This window comes from Panthera onca, chromosome F1 (assembly GCF_046562875.1).
Source record: "Panthera onca isolate mPanOnc1 chromosome F1, mPanOnc1 haplotype 2, whole genome shotgun sequence".
Taxonomy (NCBI): domain Eukaryota; kingdom Metazoa; phylum Chordata; class Mammalia; order Carnivora; family Felidae; genus Panthera; species Panthera onca.
In genome coordinates, this window is record NC_138355.1 from 31303564 (window position 1) to 31324173 (window position 20610).

The 20610-nt window shown below is 38.1% G+C and overlaps 1 protein-coding gene across 3 annotated transcripts in view; it reads right to left on the bottom strand.

The window, feature by feature from the left end:
* The window catches only part of KCNK2 (potassium two pore domain channel subfamily K member 2), a 194184-nt gene that overhangs the window by 54251 nt on the left and 119323 nt on the right, over positions 1 to 20610 (bottom strand). For all 3 annotated transcript variants that reach the window (XM_060643824.3, XM_060643825.3, XM_060643823.3), the window contains exon 4: positions 1661 to 1821. In XM_060643824.3, the coding sequence (XP_060499807.1) occupies positions 1661 to 1821 (161 nt within the window). The remainder of the gene's footprint in view (positions 1 to 1660; positions 1822 to 20610) is intronic.

Genomic DNA, 20610 nt, shown 5'->3' on the forward strand with positions numbered 1-20610 from the left:
TAAATACAGAGAACAAACTGATGGTTGCCAGAGGGGAGGGGAAAGGGAGAATTGGGCAAAATGGGTGAAGGGGAGACAGAGATACGGGCTTCCGGTTATGGAATGAATAAGTCAAGGGAATGAAAGGCACGACGTAAGAAAACCAGTGATATTGTAATAGCAGTGTAATGGGACAGATGGTTGCTATACCCAATTATGGCAAAGACAGCATAATGTTTAAACCTGTCAGATCACTAAGTCATACACTTGAAACTAATGCAATATTGTATGTCAACTCTGCTCAAATTAAAAAAAAATTTAAGAAAAAAATTTGTTGAATGAATGAACAATTCAGCATTACCAAGTTGACAGCACTAATCTTCCCTCTCAATTAATGTAAGTACAAGATACTTTAAATATCAATATAAGAGAAGTATAATACCCCAAACAGGATGACACTCATATTTTGGAATCACCATACTACTCCATTCTAACTGTAAAAATACCTGAGGGTGAAGTGTGAACTTGGATATAAAATATAACTAATGCTGAAAACTGGAATATATATGGAAAAACCAATATTCAGTAGCCTTATTTCATCAACATAATTAAATGTAAAATGCTTTGTTGAAATGTTTGTGAAAAGATGAAACACTATTGAATAATAAGTAAAATGCATTTGTAATAGTGGTGATGGTAATAACATATCATTTATAATCCCACCCTCTCATGCAACCATTTTCTTGGTAATTTCCTTCAAGAATAGAAGCTTGTAATCATAGTGGTCTTATTACTATCTTTCATTTATAATTCTAATAAAAGCATTTTCATTTTACTTATTTTTTCCATTGAGTATAATATAGTGATGAACATCTTCGAGTGTATTATTTGTGGTTCTACTGAATTACACCCCTTAGGTAAGTTTCTATCAGTGACATCACTGAATTAAGTTACAGGATCGCCTTTATCGGGTTTGCTAAATATGATGTCCTTCACAAAAGGGCTATATAAGTTTAGAATGCCACCAGCAACAAAAAAAGATACCAAAGCAAATTTAAATGAGAAAATACCATCAGGTATTTACTAGCTACATGAAGCTTTTATTTTTATCTCTAATTCTCAGAGTGATGTCTCCATCACCAGTACCTATTCACATCATAGAAATGAAAAAGGGAGGTTTCAGGGTAAAATAGCTAACTTAAGAGAATATGGCAAGACTGGGTGCCTGGGTGGCTCAGTCGGTTAAGCTGCCGACTTTGGCCCAAGTCATGATCTTGCAGTTCATGGGTTTGAGCCGTGTGTTGGGCTCTGTGCTGATAGTTCAGAGCCTGGAGCCTGCTTCAGATTCTATGTTTCCTTCTCTCTCTGCCCGCCCCTCTCTCTCTCTCTCTCAAAAATAAACATTCAAATGTGTTTTTAAAAAGAAAGAATACAGCAAGACATCTGGAATTTGAACCTAGGTCTGTCAAATTTCTACTTTATTTCTACGTATTTTTGGGTTTTTCTCATGCATTAATTTACTCATCCAAATTAAATATAAAAATAACTATGCAGTGAGTTACATGCATAAAAGGTTATGGAAAACCCAATAACTTGAATGTCTAACTGTACCTGAGGTGATAGAAAAGTTTAATTTTAAAAAATTCAACAACATATGTAGTTAAAAGTCTATTATACTTACAATAAATGTATCTTCCACTTTTGCAATTCCTTTTCCGAATATGGTCCCTAGTTGATCTCCAACTCCAGCCAACAAAAAACCAAAGAGGGGAATTCCCAGTAAGGCATAAATGATACAGAATATTTTCCCCCCTTCTGTGCGCGGTGAGATATTTCCAAATCCTAAATACAAAAAAAAAAAAAATTGATTATAAACGAGTAATAGTTTAAAACATATGACCTTGTTAAAAAGAAACAAGAAAACTGAACCAGGACTTTGGGTCTCTCCATTTTGACCTCAAACTTTTTGCTTGGATTCTTCCTTCCAGCCTAGCACTTGCCACAGGCAGGAGACTGTAACTGCCCCCTCAAGCGATAAAGTCTTAACTGAGCCAGGAAGACCCTGTCTGTAATTGACCGCAAGACAATGGTCCATTTAACCTTCACTGCCTACCTGGGCCTGCCCACCCATGTTTGCCCCACATTGTAAGTAAACCTGCAGGTATTTTTGGCCTATGGAGGCAGTCTTTGAGATGCTAGTCCTCTGTCTTCCCAGCTTTGGCCTGTCTGAAATAAATTTCTTTCTTGCTTCACTGCCACTCATTTCTCTGCCTTTGGATTTTGTCAGCAGAGAGTGCCCGGACATGGTCTGTTTGGGAACCCCAGAGCCAGGTGCTCTTGACCCCGGCACCCCAGCTATAAAACCAGGGGCCCAGGGGCCCCCGGGGTGGCTCTGTCAGTTAAGCATCTGACTCTTGGTTTCAGCTCAGGTCACGATCTGGTGGTTTTGTGAGTTCGAGCCTCATGTCGGCTTCACGCTGATGGCACAGAGCCTGCTTGGGATTCTCTGTCTTCTCTCTCTCTCTGTTCTTCCCCCACTCACATTGCCTAAGTCTTCAAAACAAATAAAAATAAACTTAAAAAAAATTACAACAACAACAACAAACCATGGGCCCAAAATGGCACCACTTAGACTGAATCCCCAAACTGGGGCTTCATAGCTAATCTACTTGCAGTTTCAACTTTACCCAGAAATGTAGCCTTAGTCCTAACCTTAACCAGTAGGTCAGGAATTTTCCTATCAGAGCCAAAGTGTGGCAGACCACGCCGGCCCTCTCCATCACACCCTCATCTTCTGCCCACCCCTAAAGGAAGATGAGGTGATCCACATAATAAGATTTCCTGCTCTTCCCTCTCAGGGAAAGCTATCTTGCCCGGAGAATCCTTTCCTTTTACCAGTAACTTTATCGTCCCATACTTACTCTCTAAAAGTGTTGGATGTTGTACAACTCCTCCGAGCTCCCCTCTGCTAGCTAGATGGGATGCTGCCCAATTCATGAATCATTTAATAAAGGCAATTCAAATGTACTCAGTGAAATTTGTTTTTTAACAACCTCAAGGGTAATTCAGAAACTCCCCAATATTAAAAGATATTAATCATAGATTTCAACTAGTTAAGAATCTTTTAAAAATATATTTTAATATAAAATATTTTAATAAGCAAACATTTCAATAATCCACAAAGTAGAGCTAATGTTCCAGTTAAACTAGATGCTGAAAACTGAAGGGGGTAACACATGCAATAACGCCAATATTTTCATTAAATGTATTTCTGTCTCTCTATACTGACAATACTATTAACTATAGAGATTTCGTGGTCATTTATTGGAAGAGTGTCCTGCCTTAATTTAAGAGAATTCAAATATGCTAAAATTACTTAAAGATGAAAGCTAAATAGCAACTTTCGAAATCCCGTTTTCATTCAAACACCTACCAAAAAATAACCAACAACCTTAAAATTGTTAACTTTTAAAAAATCTTTATTTTTGAGAGAGAGACAGCATGTGAGCAGGGGAAGAGCAGGGAGAGAGGGAGACACAGAATCCGAAACAGGCTCCAGGCTCTGAGCTGTCAGCAGAGAGCCTGACGTGGGGCTCAAGCTCACAAACTGTGAGATCATGACCTGAGCTGAAATAGGACACTCAGCCGACTGAGCCACCCAGGTGCCCCGAAATTGTTAACTTTTTTTTAATGTTCTAAGGATTTCAAAGGTGTAGCAGAGCAAATTTTGCCACCCTAAGATGTCTCTTTGGCATACCGATTATTATTTTTTAAGCTTATTTATTTATTTTGAGAGAGACAGAAAGCAAGAGGGGGAGAGGCAGAGAGGGGGGAAACGCACGATCTGAAACAAGTTCTGTGCTGACAGCAGGGGCTCAAACTCAGGAACTTCGAGATCATGACCTGGCCAAAGTCAGATGCTTAACCAACTGAGCCACCCAGGCACCCCGGCATACTGATTATTTTAAGCCAGTTATTTTTAAGAAGCTGTGGACACATAAGGAACTTAGCAAACCAACTAGAAGTTACCTTTTTGTAAGAGATATTTAAAGGAATAAGGGAAATATCCATTTGTAAGCGTGTCTCCCTCAGTAGCAGAGAGAAGGGAATGATTAAATCTCTAGAACACTTCATCTGTAGAGAATGCATGGACTGAAATCTGCATAACAACCTTACTCTTTTTCGAAGTGCTTTCCCTGGTAACCTTTCAAATGGAAAAGTTGCAGTCACAGCTTTATTCTGGAGGAAGACTGGAGTCAGCTACTGTACAAGTTAAGATTAGTGGTTCCACAGAACTTTGATTAATTTATAGGCTGCCGCCCCTGGGCTCACTTCTGCTTCTAATTTTGGAGTCTTTATGAAGTTCCCTTAGAAAACTTTCTCTTTAGAATCCTAGATTTTGCTCGTATCTGGAATATGGGCTCCTTAATTCGAATTTCATTGTCACCTGAATCTATATGCTACACATCATTCTCAAATCCATTCCTGTTGTGGTTCCTTCAACATCTCCCCTGCCTTCCACACACTATGGACTTTCCCCCCATAATTTTCATATGTTTTTTGTCATGTCAATGCAACTTTTTGGTGAGATGGAGGTGAGGTACATGCATATTTATATCAAGCAGCTTGTAAGGTGAATTCGTATTTGTGTCAGATGGAATTAGCTATTTAGATTTATCAATATCTTTTAAGATGTTAAATACTGGTCATCTAGTAAAAAGTCCACAGATTTATAGTAAGATATGCAAACATCAGGGCTTTTTTTTTTTAATGTTTATTTATTTTTGAGAGAGAGAGACAGAGACAGAGTGTGAACAGGGGAGGGGCAGGGAGGGAGGGAGACACAGAATCCGAAGCAGGCTCCAGGCTCCGAGCTGTCAGCACAGAGCCCGACGTGGGGCTCAAACTCAGGAACGGCGAGATCATGACTTGAGCCGAAGTTGGAGGCTTAAGTGACTGAGCTACCCAGGCGCCTCCAAACATCAGGGCTCTTAAAAGTCTAAAAAGTCTAAAATTAACTGATTGAAAGAAATACAAGGATAAAAACTCTGTGTTTCCAATATATTATAGCCATTCCTGGATTCCTGACTCAAGAAATATGTGGCCTTTGGTAAATTATTTCCTCATTTGATAAATGGTATATTGCTATTATTATTTATTTCATAGAGTTAGGTATCACATGAAAGGTGCTCAGGAAATTTTATTATATTCTCCATATATGTTAGGTGCTATAACAATAATTATTGTAATTGCTATTAATCACACTATTGGTTGAAGATTAGCAGATCAATGTATTTAGCACATTTAGTCAGTAGGCAAACTATTTAACAGCATATTTATATGTGCTAAGCACTCTTACAACCAATTAAACGTATTAATTGACTTAATTTTCACAATAACCATTGTGAGGTGGGTACTAATACTCTCCATTTTTCAAATGAGGAAATAGAAGGACAGAGAGGTTAAATCATTTTCCCAAGGATAGACACAGCTAGTAAAAGTGGGAGAGCTGGGATTCAAACCCAGGTATTTTAGGCCCAGTGTCTGGGACCTAATCACACACATAACATTCCTATACTCCCAGAAAGAACCAATCACCAAATGTAGTACAAAATCGAAGGATCTTAGTAACATTAGCAATTAAGACAGCTAAGAATATAATAAATAACATTTAAGTATTTGATGGAGAAAATTACCAAAAAAAGCTGCAAAAGAAACCTGAAGAAATGAAGAAAGATATAGGTGTTAATTTTTACCAAATTTATGTTAAATACAATGCAATTGTAATAGATATTTTGCAAGGGTTTTCAGTAAAATTTTATGAACTTTTATAAAAATCATGTAAGAAAGCAAAGGACCAATAATTGCTAAGAAAATTTTGGGGGGAAAAATGAGGTGGGCAGATTTGTCCTACATGATGACCTACTTTAGCTAAAAACAATATGATTAAGACAATGTGGTATTGAACAGGGAAAGACAGACCAATCAGGACACAATAGAGAGCTCAGAAACAGACCCAAACATATCTGGAAGCAGGGGTACCTGCCCAAAGGGGAGAGAAGATCAAGGAAACAATGAATGTTAATGAGTGGGGGGTGGGGAGAGGGGGCTACCGAGCAAGACTGGAAAGGATGATTAAAAGCCTTCAAATTCCTGTATTATTTTATCTAAAGAGAGTAACAACAAATACAGCATAAAGCAGTGTTAAGATGTGATGAAAGCGAACGATAGATGGTTATGTGCAATATTATTCTTTGTAGACATTTCTACTACTTGAAATATTGCACAACAGTAAAAAAAAGTTTGGAAAGCCTCGGTAAGTACATGACATTTATAGATCAAAAGGCACTGGACAATATTCTCTACCATTTCTTGTAGTTCTCTGAATGCTAGAAATAGAAAATTATTGTCTTATCATGATCTATCTCAAAACATTTACTATCACACTTCATACTAAAGCACAAAAGGAATTCCCCTCAAATTGGAGGGAAAAAGGACATCCACTTTGCAACTACTGTATAGTATTATTCTGAAAGCTCTAGCACATGTAGTGGCAGTGAACATGTAAAAGAAATATTTATTATGAAGAGAAACATATTAGTTGCAGGTAGAATTAAATATCTAGCAAACACAGGGGAATACTGGAAGTTGTTGTACAGAGAGAAGCTCAACAAAAGTGCTGAAGGCATGATATATATGAAGAAACCAACGGCATTATAATATTTCAGCACTACCTTAAATGTGCTAAATTAAATGGAAAAATGCCTTATTTATAAGATTAAGGGAAATGTGAAATACCTGTAAGTTACCTTATCAAGACATATACAAGACCTTTAGGGAACAGCTTGAGCTACTGTAGAATGGGATGGGTCAAAACAGAAAAGAACACATGTGCACATATGATTTTCTTTAAAATATTACAGGTAGGTTGGAAATTGAGTGATTATGTAATTAAAATGTTTGAGTATATTGATTACTATTCTGGAAGGGAAAAAAATATCTCGCCCTATGTGAAAAGAAGTACCACATAGATGAAAGACCCAAGTAAGTTCATCGAACTTCCTCTGATTATGTTTCTTCTTTTGTCTCAAATGTACACCCTCCACGCACCCACTCTTCATCTGACTCACCCTTAAATATCCATCATTACTTAGGTTAGATATTACTTTCTCCAAGAAGCTCTCCTTGAGCCTTGCTACGCACCCCCAAGACTGGCTTTGACCCCCATCCTGCATACACATTTCCCTATCTTAAGACTTATCTCTCTAGATTGTAACCATCAGTTCTGTAATCAGAAGTTGTGGAAGGCCAGGCACCATGTCTTAGTCACCACTACAGCCCTAGTGCATTTCCACTGGATGTCTAAATAACTTAATGCTTCCCCAAGCTCCTTTCTTGCTGCCTCCCCTTTATTGTAGCCCCTCTGCATTCTCTTCTGGCAGTTCCTCACGCTAAGTGCTAAGATTTTCAAGAGTACCTGATAAAGTTTCAGAGCTTGCATCTAAAATGTTCTCAAACAGCTCTTTGGTTGTGGATCTCACCAAAACGCTGGGGTTATGAAAAGGTGGTACATGGGGGCGCTTGGGTGGTTCAGTCGGCTAAGCGTCCGACTTTGGTTCAGGTCATGATCTCACGGTTCATGAGTTCGAGCCCCACGTCAGGCTCTGTGCTGACAGCTCGGAGCCTGGAGCCTGCTTCGGATTCTGTGTCTCCCTCTCCCTCTGCCTCACTTCTGCTTGTGCTCTGTCTCTCTGTGTCTCTCAAAAATGAATAAATGTTAAAAAAAAAAAAAAAAAGAAAAGGTGCTACATGAAGATATCCCTCTATCGTCTCTCTTTATCCCTTAAAATCTCTTCTGCTCATAGGTTGCATTCACAGTTCTTATTTATTGCTTGACTTCTGGATAGTACTTTTCCCTTAAAAATGACCAGACTAGCAAGTTTCATCCCCCTCCCTACAGTAGTTCAGGGTTTTGTTCTTAGTGGTGACCAGCAGATAACTACAGTGGCATCTTACTTTGTCTTGCCACTCTCTTTTAGTGACCTTTATCTTTAATACCTCATGGATTGTCTTATAAAGGTTTTTCTCACGGGGTAATTTTCACAGAAGTGTGTGCCTTCTCCAGCCCCCACTCTCCCACATCAAGTGTGCTGAGGAGACCCCTGAACTCTGTCATCTAGATGACAGCCTGACCCGACACTTAAGCCTCAGCACCACCATCTTGTTGGCGGTAAAGCAATCATCACACAGCAGCCAGAGTTCTCAAATCTCCCTCATGCCCAGACCCCGAAGCCACGTGGCTTTGTAAGCAATGAGGCCGATCCCTTCTGCACGACCACCCTTTGATTTCCTTCCCTGCTTCTTACCTGTTCCACCACCACTACCCCACGGCATCAAAACAGGCCAAATATGGTCTTTTCTCACACAAATCCATCTCATAATAGTTCATTCTCCCCAGAGCACAGCAGCTTTAAGTCCTGATACTCCTTCTAAACACTTAGGTATTCCAAGGTCTTTCGGTACACATCACCTGTCCCTTGTTCCCAATATTCATTGTTATACAATTGTTGTACCTTCCGGTAACACTAGAGTCATAACTACTTGCTGAAAAACACCGAGCTGGACTTTTCTGATTCTTTATGTGTTTTATGTTGTTTGTTCTGAAGCTGGCACAAATCTGGCCCCTCAGTTATCGTGTTGAGATCCTGTCTGTCCATTCTGTCCCCCCTTCCAACACCCAGCCATTCCTTACCCTTTCAACCAGGTACCATCTTGCCTTCTCTCAACAAACACAGTACTTTCTGCTGCTTTTGGAGAAATTATACATTACTCTAACATGAGTTCTTGCCATTTAATCATATGCTTTTACCTTTCTTTTTGATGATAAACTTCAAGGGACTGTGTTTTAAGAATTTTTCTTCCCTTTCCATGTCTTGTTTAGTGCTTCGCTCATAACAGATGCGGAAGAAAATTGGTTGAATTGAAAATAATTATCTATGGGCTTTTGTTAATACCCCATATTTTAGTTAAATAGACTTACCAGATTAAATAGTTCTACAGTGCTAATTTTTTTTTTTTTACTGCTTTTAATTTTATTCAGGACTGACAAGGAAAAGAGAAGTTTTTGATCTGCGCAAATTATATTTTAAAAATCACCTCTAAAAATAACAATCAAAATATTATTTTAACACAAAACAATTTAAATTATTTTAGCTGCAGAAAAACATTAATACTGTAAGGCATAAGAGAAATATGTTAGAAGTGGGTGAGAAAAAGAACAATATAAATTCAGGGTATGCTCACTTAGCAACCTAAAAAAAAGAGCAAGCCTTTCAGAAATCAATGTGAAATGATAATCACATCTGGTCTTTTTAAAGCTATGCTATATAGCAAAGAACCTAACCAAACACTAAAGAAAACAATATGGTTCCAGAAAAATATGATCTTAATCAAAAGACAATTAAATAGTGTCTTGAAAAGACGTATTCATTTCAGAACTTTTGCAAAGTTGTACATTGTTCTTCCAGATCGCTGGTTTTAAACCACATCAGAATCACATATGAAACTTAGGGAAAAAAATCCACCCCAGAACAACTAAATTATTGTCTTCCACAGGGAGGGGAGGGGAATGTGCGCATGTATTTTTAAATATCTACAGAAGTGATTCTAATTTATACCCCTGTGACAGGGGCAGGGTTTATGGGTCTAAAGCTATGCAGTGTGGGGGAAGGGGGCTTTTAGGAAAGAGAATACAAACTTAGGGACTAAACCCAACCAAGTGGGGGGTCCTGAAGCTGAACTCTCATTAGCCTGAAGGTAAATCTGCCTCTGTTCCTTTATATTTAGGATGACCTTGATTAGAGCACCTCTTCTAGACTGGCTGTGGTATTACTATATTACTATGTTTTTATTGCCAAAAATAAAAAAAATAATAAAATAATCTTCATTGCCAATAATAAAACTAATGGCCAACACTGTTATTTAAAAAATTTTTTTTTACCGTTTATTTTTGAGAGAGAGAGCGACAGAGTGTGAGCAGGGGAGGGGCAGAGAGAGAGGGAGACACAGGATTCGAAGCAGGCCCCAGGCTCTGAGCTGTCAGCACAGAGCCTGACGTGGGGCTCAAACTCACCAACTGCGAGATCACGACCTGAGCCGAAGTCGGACACTTAACCAACTGAGCCACCCAGGTGCCCCGGCCAACACTGTTATCTACTGAACATCACTCTCTCACTATGTGCCAGATATACTGATAATCCCTTCCTATGGATACTTAAACATTCACAACCCTATGAGATTAAGCACAACTAATTATCCCTACTCTCTGAATGTGGAAACTGAGGTTTATTGAGGGAAAATAATGTGTTCAAGGTTAAACAGCTAACTGCTAAGGCTGAGATTTAAACTATTAACTCAATTGCTTAGAGCTAACTATCTGGGATCCAGACGATGGATACTATTTTTCAAACTTAGAATTCTTCTCAGTTACACACCACTGAGTATGGATCCAAACCTGGACATGCCATTCTGCTAATACTTGCTGTTTTACCTAGTTGGACTGGAAAAGAATAGATAGGTGCATCAAAACAAATGTGTCAATTAAAGTCACTCAATCAAAGGGCTGTTTTGACATTTTGTTTTAACTTCAACCTCATCACACTTCCTCTTGGCCCAGAAGCCATGTGCCTGCAGTTCAAACAGTATTTCACAAGATGGCTCCCTTGCTATCTTCAGTTGCAACTTACATAATAAAATCCTGCAACACTGTTGTAAAGTTGCAAATCTATAGGAAGTTATATATTTCTTTTTCTCAATTTTTATTTAATATTCATTTTTTGATATTTATTTATTTTGAGTGAGAGAGAGAGTGTGCATGAGCAGAAGAGAGGCAGAGAGTGAGGGAGAGAGAGAATCCCAAGTAGGCTCTGTGCTGTCAGTAAAGAGCCCCATGGGGGACTCAATCCTATGAACCATGAGATCATGACCTGAACCGATAGCAAGAGTCGGACACTTAACCAACTGAGCCACCCAGGTGCTCCAAAATTTCTCTCTTTTTTTTTTTTTTTAAGTTATTCATCTCTTTCAAGAAGTGGGGAGGGAAGAGCAGAGATAGAGGTAGAGAGAGGCAGAGGCTCAAACCCTCAGATCATGACCTAAGCCAAAAGCAAGAGTTGGACGCTTAACTGTCTGAGCCACCCAGGCACCCCCCAACTTATATATTTCTTCAGCTGGTGTTTGAACATATTTAAAATCATGAATGTCTGATTAAATTGCTACCAAGCATTTCTTGCTAACAAGATTCTTTTACATAACCTACACAGAAAGCTAAAAGTTGAGAGGAAATTTCCTTTGCAAAATAATTTTGCCAAGAAATGATAATAATCTACCTGCACATCATTTCCTAACCTCCCCAGGTTTTTCTTTAGTAGTTGGAAGTTTGTCCTATCCCCCTTTTCACCCATGCAAAGATGTGCTTGGTGAGACGCAGGAGGATGGAGAGAGCGATGATGCGAGGGGAGAAGAACAAGCACATTTAGTTATAGAGGTCTGTCCACCATTCCCTGGTGAGAACAACTCAAAGTGAGGACAACCCAGGAGAAGGGAAGCGGTTCATCTCAAAGTTCTTCTCAGTCCCCACATGCCTCTCACAGAGAGAGCATCAAACCATCTTAGATTTGAGTCTGAGTGTTTTTATTTATTTATTATTTATTTATTTATTTATTTATTTTAATGTTTATTCATTTTTGAGAGACAGAGACAGAGACAGAGACAGAGTGCCAGTGGGGGAGGGGAAAGAGAGAGGGAGACACAGAATCCGAAGCAGGCTCCAGGCTCTGAGCTGTCGGCACAGAGCGCGATGTGGGGCTTGAACCCACGAACCGCGAGCTCATGACCTGAACCGAAGTCAGACGCTTAACCGACTGAGCCGCCCAGTCGTCCTGAGTCTGAGTGCTTTTAAAGATGTGCATTTTTGATAAAACATGACCGCTAAATGCGGGCCAACTATCTGTTCAAAGTGTGATGAAGTATTTCTATAAATGGCTGCAAATTCGTGTGCTATTTAACTGCCTGTTACCTGATTCTCCCCTTTTCCCAAGAAAGGAGAAAAGTGACCCAACAGCATTAAAAAAAAAAAAATGAGGAACTACTTCTTAGCAAAAAATATGAATGACAAGCTGTCCCACATTTTGAGAGATTATAAGCCAGGAGTCTGAACTTCTATGATAACACATTTCCTGGCAATCATACTTTAAAGGTATTGTTAAAAGAATTTTCCTATAGGAACTTCAGTATAATTTGATGTCATATTACTGACCCTACTTGGCATCAATAAATAAAAACTGTACTATTTATCGGCAAAGATTCTCTCACTGATCAAAGTTTGTTCAGGCTCTTCTGGGCTCTCTGTTTTGACTAAACCTTGGGCTCCTTGTATCCTTCCATGTAAAGTCCAGTTCTAGCAGGAATCCTCCTAAGTCAGGATAGACAGAATCCCCCATCCTAAATATCTGATCACCCTCTGTAGCTGATCGAGTTCCTTATTCGCCACCTCTGCCAAGGTGATATCTGATCACCCGATAGGCCTTCAACAAGAATCCTGAAAGTTGTTTTGGCCCAAATCCTCCTTTACCTTAATGTTTCGTCTCAGTAATTTTCTATCCATTGACACCCCTCTCTTCTCCATGGCTGTAAACTCCTGCTTTGCCTTGCTGTATTCAGAGTTGAATCCAATCTTTCTCCCCTACCACAAAAGTCCACTCTAGTGGTTATACCTATCACAATAGTCCTAAAGAAAACTTGCCTCACCTTCTTTTACAAGTGTCATTAAATAATTTTCTAACACTATAAGTGGTAAAATGATACAACGATATAATTCATCTATCATCAAAAGGCCCTAAAAGTAATACAATAGACATTAAATTAAAATTAATTTTTTTTGCATTTTAGGAAGTTAGACTTTGTAAGCGTTAATGATCTGAATTGCCAAAACAGCTATGCTATCTTTGGTTTGCCATCATTTTCCTCTAATAAGTCAAACACACTCACTCAAATTTATTTCCAAGTATACGGAGGTCAGTATAGCACAGTGGTTAAGACTGTAGGCTCTAGAGCCCAATTATCTGGGTTTGAATGCTAGCTTTTCCACTGTATCACTGAGAAAGTTACTAAAAAATTACTAAAATGCCTCAGCTTCCCCATTTATAAAACAGTAATGAATATTATGTGACATAATACACATAAAGGTCTTAGTATGGTGATTGACCCATGGTGGTGAGTAGTCCCAATGAATATTAGCCAGCTAAAATCACTCTCCTGGCCATAAAAAGTCACTTTCATGGCTCAGGTACTGCTGAGTGTCAGCTATTGATAAAAATAATGGTGGCAATGATGGTGATGTTGATGACAATTTTACTTTTTCACTCGAAACGTGTTTAAATTTAGAAGGAGTTGAGCCAACATGTTCTTTTCATGTTCCTCACTTTGCAGATTATGTGGGAGCAAAAACAGTGACTTGCACTGATAAAGTAATCCATGAAACGAAGTGCTCTAAGTTACCGCAGTTCACCATTCACTATCACAGCCAAGCAGGCACTGGCAGCGATCAGAATGTTTCACCCTTCATTAGCAAGTGGTAAAACAATAATAACTGTACCACAGTGTAGGCTGCTGTTCTGGTGGGACTACTTTGACTTCTCTCATAGGACTGGTAGACAGTATCTTGTCTGAGATGGTCTATTATTTGTCTAAATTCACAATATAAGGTGCCATGAATTGAGGGGGAAAGGCATCAGAATTTTTTTCTTAATGTTTATTTTTTGAGACAGAGAGACAGAACGCGAGTGGAGGAGGGGCAGAGAGAGAGGGGAATACAGAATCGGGAAGCAGGCTCCAGGCTCTGAGCTGTCAGCACAGAGCCCTGTGCGGGGTCCGAACCCACGAACTGTGAGATCATGACCTGAACTGAAGTCGGACACTTAACTAACTGAGCCACCCAGGTGCCCCAAGGCAACAGAAATTTTAAAAATTTTTAAAGTTTATTTATTCTGAGTGGGGGGGGGGGAGGGACAGACAGAAAGGAGAGGGAGAATCCCAAGCAGTCTCCACGCTCTCATCGCAGAGCTCAACGACTCATGAACCGTGAGATCATGACCTGAGCCTAAATCAAGACTCAGGCACTTAACCAACTGAACCACCCAGGCATCTCAGGCATCTGAATTTTTTTCAAGCAAAACTGGAAAATGTAAAAGTTGAAATGACCAGTCGAATTCTAATGGCATCATTACAAAAATACAAAAAACCGAGGCCAAGGAAATTCAAGTACTGGGGGGTCATTAGGTAGCACAGGTTGGAGACATAAAATGCAAAGTTTTCAAGTGTTGAGTGTGTGTATTTATTATAACTTCACTTGAAATTAGGGTGTAAGGAACTCTGCTTGCTTTGGCTATGACCTTGGGGCAGTGATGCAAAACTCATCAACCACTGCCTACGTCACACAGAAGACAGAATGTGGAAGCCAACCTACCTGAAAGATGCATAATTATCCAGATACTGACCCTGAGTGATGACAGCTGAAGGTGGGTCATTTAGATGAAAGAACACATCACCGAAGTCATTAAGGGGCATTGATTAAAGTCACTCTAAATTCAACAGCCAGTGGCATCTTTAAGATCCATCTCTGCTATGAGATTAGATTCCTGTGCATTCTTTGATTCTGACAAATGAAATTTTCCTCAAACTAATTTATTTGTGCATCTTATTTTTTTAAAGATACACTGCAAAGAGAACCAAGGATGTACATTTACATATTTGAAAACTATCTTCTCAACATCAAAATACTACGGCCATTTAGCTAAATATCATACAAGGTTTTCTCACACATGGTAAGGATAGATATACTTCACTTAGCTCAATATTTATAAAGTAAAAAGAGGGTTGGAGGGCACATCAGAGTCCAGTACTTTTTAGGCCGATTTTCTGCAAACTACTTGTAAATTTTCCAAAGGTAACAATGGCATAGCCCCTTCATCTAGAAAGGTGGAGTCTAGAACTAAGCCCTCAACCATTAGGAGGTTCACTCGAAATTTATGGTGAAACATATATACTCTACTTTTTTTCAACATCTGATGCAATATAGGTCAGAGGTTACAAGTGCCAACACTGTAGCCAGGCTTTGTGGCTTTAAAACCTCACTAATGCCACATACTCACCGCATGATTTAGGCATGTTATTTAATCTTTCAATGCCTTGCTTTGCCAATCCAAAACTGGGTATCTTTTTTTCAGTTGATTCCCAAAGTAACTTTCTGGAAAAGGTGTTTTAAAACAAATTTATACCAAGGCTCAGAAATGTGAAGTGAAACACATAGAGGCTAATCAAAAGTGGCACAGCCAGTGTTTTCACAGAGATCTGTCCGACCTCAAAGTCCTGCCTTACTATGGAAATGAGCTGCCTGCCCTTGGGTACAACCCACCACCCTCTGCCCCACCACAGACACACACACACACATACACACACACACACACACACACACGCACACACGCACAAATAGATCCACCTATCTGTTTTATATCTGTTTGAAATTCGTAAGTTTATTTTAAAGAAAAGATTCCAGAGGGTGGGAGAGGTGATGTGTGGAGGGGATGTGATACCCACTGTTCCACAACATGCAGCATCCTAACGTCTTAATTTCTTGCACACTCTCTTTGGACCTTGAAGTGAAGCATGAGCACAAAAAAAGAGAGATAATTAGGAGAAGTCTTGATTTTGCCCTAAACGTCAACTCTTAATACATTTTTCCCCTTTCTGTAATCTTTTCACAGCTGTGAGGACTACCCGAGGTTAAGTCCTTTTTAGTCTGAATTCAGTCTGGTAGAAAGCCTAACCCTGGAAGGCAATAAGACTGTCTCAAAGACAGCTCAGAACAATAGCTAGAAAAATTCTATATCCTTGTTTCTGCAGCAATTCAGAGTGTATAGATGGAGAATATGGGAGGATATTCCACTCAGGAGAGGGAAGTGGACTGAAATGCAGCTATACTTATGTTAGCCTGCTACAAAGCCTGCCCACGTTGAATTAAGGAGAAAGAACTTTTAGGCCCCATCTCCACTATATGTCCACAGGTTAGAAACACAGATCCAAAGTGAAAGCAAGTAATATAGAAAACTAGAAGAGAAATATCATCTTTAGACTCCTTTAAAATTATACCTCCTACTCCTGGTCTATTTTTTTCCCCACCGCTATATAATTAACATGTAACATGCTGTATAATTTAGTTCCGTGTTAAATCTCTCTCTAGCTTTTTGTCTGTTTGTCTGATGTATTCCAAACATCTAGATACTACTTAATAGCTGCTCAATAAATATTTGCCAAGCGAATGAATGAATGAACGAATAGGAAGAGTGCATTTCTGAAAATGGTGCAGAACCCAGAATATGTTTGGAAACCGCAATAGGAGATGATAAATCATTAGATTATAAATCTGGAGCCTAAAGCCAACAAAAAAAATGAGTTTACTGGCATCTAAAGACAAAATTAAGTAAAGAAAAAGAGATGGGGGAGGATAATATAATATTGAAAGGAAACTGTGCAATTGCAAACTTAAAGTCTGTATTTAAGACAATTAAGGAGAATTGAAATAGTAGGAATTCTAACCATTGCTTAAGCTTACAGAATACAAACGAATTTCCAGATTTACAGAAAAAATAAAGGTAGAAAGAATTTTAAAAGGCACATAGTAGAGAGAGAACATTGAGAACAAAGAACAGAACAGCACAAAAAATTGTCAGTGTCCATGATGGTGGAAAAACATAATCATTAGAATAGAATAATCAAAAATAAAATTAAACAAAGGTTAAAAAACCCAACAAAATAAATGAATCCAGTGCAAGATTAAAAGAAAATCTTTAATTCAAAACAGAGGCACTTATGGAAAATAGGTTACCAATAAAGGAAAGAATATCAGGTCAGTATCAAACTTCTGTCTAACAGCAAATGTCAAAAGACAATACAGAAAAATCTTCAGGGTTGTGATGAGGAAAAGTTGTGATTCCAGAATCTGACAAAATGATCTTTCATGCAAGAAAGCCATTTGCAAACATGCAAATATTTATTCCACTCCTGTAGCTTCACTGAAAGAATTGTCTCTCTGAGGATTTATATAAGCTAATAATTGTGAGATAAACCCTCCTAATGACAAGGTATTTAAATGATATGCTGAATTCTTTCTCTCACAGTTTAAGTGACACATGTTGGATCTCATGCTGGATTATACAATAATTAGATTGACTGGATCACGTTGCCTGGAGAAAGTATACAAAATTGTTCTTTCCACTTTACAAAGGTAAAGCACCACAGCATAACAAGTAGCCATTCCAAATGACAAGTAGATTAAGGAAGGACTTTCTGTATCTTTGAGGTTCATAGTAAAAGATCTGAGGGGCACCCAGGTGGATCAGTCAGTTAAGCATCTGACTCTTGGTTTCAGCTCAGCTCATGATCTCACGGTTTCGTGAGTTTGAGCCCTGTGTCAGGCTCTGTGCTGACACCGCAGAGCCTGCTTGGGATTCTCTCTCTCCCTCTCTCTCTCTCTGCCTCTCCCCCACTCTCACTGTGTGTCTCTCTCAAAATAAAAAATAAACTCAAAAAATTTTAAAAAAGATCTGAGCCACTGTTTTTAGTTTATTTATTTATTTATTTATTTATTTATTTAAAATATGAAATTTATTGTCAAATTGGTTTCCATACAACACCCAATGCTCATCCCAACAGGTGCCCTCCTCAATGCCCATCACCCACCCCCTATTAGTTTTTAATTTGCAAGACTAGTAACCTATCTAATGACAGACATACCAACCAGCTTAAATTTATAATATCCATAAGGATCATGTTAAATATTTCCAAAAATCAATGATTAGGGATGTCAACTTATGTCAACTACATCAAGTAAGCACACACTGCAACATGACTATAAAAAGCATAATCGTATCTAGTTACTTTCCTTTTTTATACATTTGTGCATTTTTCTTTTAATCATATACCACTATATATGAGAAAAGACCAATCTATATATGCAATTTGATAGATAAAATAGTCACGATCATGGTTTTTTAAAAATCAAGCATAGCAAAAAGACTATTAAAAAATAGTACTGGATAAAGGAAACGTGAAATCTTATACATACATATCTATATATACACACACAAAGATACATACAGATATATTATCTACATAGCCATATACACATACAGATATGTTATAGAACATTTAAGTATCCAGTATTGCACTGTTCCTCATGACAAAAAACTAATGACCATTAAAGGGGACAGAGATATGACATATCATTTAAATGGGATAATATGCAGCTGCTAAAACAATAAAGCAAATCTTCAGGACGTGATGAGAAAAAATTTGCAGGACATATTACACAGAAATAGCAAAGCAGAGAGTGGCTTTCACTTACATAATAAAGGACCGTGTATATATTAATCACACACACACACACACACACACACACACACACACACACACACAAATTTACATGTACGCCCAAATGATGTCTAGAATAATAACGAGAAATGGTAACAGTGGTGGCCTCTGTGTAGATGATGGGGGGACGGGGCTCAGATGCAGGCAGAAGACTTCGCTGTCACTCATAGTTTTTACACTGCTTGTTTCTCACTTGTTTACTCATGTACCTGTACTCCTGATTTAAATTTTTAAGGAAAGGTATACAGCATGAACTATTTTCATGCCCAATGTTGCCACATAAAAGAGTATTATTTCTTCTCTGTATTGACATAAGCAAAACACCTGTCTTGAGTTACCTTGATTTATATCTTTCTTAGATTTATATATTTTTATCTATGAGTTTTGAATGGCACTTAGCACGGTACGCCTTCAGACTTTCAGCAAACATTTATAAAAGTCAACCAGGAAACACTGCAGAAAGACAAAGAGTTTGTGAAACATAATGTATAATCAGGCCTATGCTATTTTTTCTTTCGGTTATTATCCATAGTAAGAGTATCTTTATTATACCAACCTCCTTTCTATTATCATAAATGTACCATTTCCACCCCCTAAAATATCCCCCAAAGAATATATTGACTCCTGTTCCTGGCAGGAAATTTTTTTCCCCCAAGTCTGAATTTTTGAAAGGCTGAAAATCATGGATTGGGATTGGTCGTTCTCTACTTTTCTAAAATACAGCATTTTTCATTGTGGTTACAGAAAACAACTCAGAATACACAGGAGTTTGGAGAACTGAAAATATCTAACACTATAATATCACTCAGAGCTCAGCAATAGAATACGATTTTCTTATTTTAAGAACTGTAGTTTCACATGGTTTCCTTCTGAGCACTATCCTTAGTTCTCCAAGCGATCATTTAGTGTGCTAGCATCTACATGAGCATATTTTTGCTATGTTTCTAAAATGGATTTTTACCCATATAAATTTGAAGTACCACAAAATTTCTGAAGTACCACAAAAATTATATTTTACATCAGTCTGGAAAAAAAAGTAGAAATTATCTAAGCCAATGGCTTTAAACCCTTTCTAGGAGTATGAATACCTTTGAGGACCTGATATACACTGTGGACGCCCTCTCCAGAAAACACGAAGCTTATCCATATGCCTTCTAGAAGTTCACGAGGCTTATTTCAACCTTCATTAGACAATGAGGGGAAAAACCAGTATATTCTTGAAAAATGATCAATATTTTGTACATGGTAGTTAAACATTGTTAAATATACTATCCTGTGAGTTTTCATAAAATCCTATGAGATAGCAAGCATATTTATTATTATTCACCTATTAGGAAGCCATTTGAATATTCACATGTGAGGAAACTCAGAAAATGATGTGGTCAAAATCACACAATGAATAAATATTAGAATCAAATCTCAAACCTAGAGCTTCTATTTATGAACTCTGTCCTTTTTCCTTGCCTTACACTCTTTCCTTTAGTCCAAGGTTGGCAAACTTTTTCTGTAAAGGGCCAGATAGTAAATACTTTCAGCTTTGCGGGCCATATGGTCTCTGTTCTAGTACAAAGCAGCCAAAGATAATACTAAAATAAATGGGTGTGGTTGTACTCTAATAACTACATAGCAGGCGGCAGGCTGGATTTTGCCCACGGGCCACAGTTTGCTGACCCCTGCATTATTTTGCCTCTACACCAAAAATAACTCAATCTTTTAATTTATTTTCCTGGATTTAATGTTTTTATCATCATGATTCTGACTTTGTTAAACGATCATTACTAAAATACATGCTAATGGAATCCCTAAATAACATCACCAATAACAGCAGAATTTCTGCCTAAAAGCTAAAATTAGAGTTTTACATATTAATTTTTATGTTCATTTTGAGATCGTTTCATGGATGAAACCACCATGTGGGGACGTCGTTTGCGAACACAGTCTCTAATAATTCAACAGGAGCCAATATTACATATGAAAAATAAAAATTCCATTGCAGTGCTGGCATTAAGGGAGACATAGTTTGGAAAAGCAAAATGTAAAATATACTTTCTGTCAACGTTTAGTTTGTTGGAATATCAAGTAACCTTTAAGAAGGGGTATTCAGTGAGTGTATTTGTTTATAGCATTTATTAAGACTATCACCAA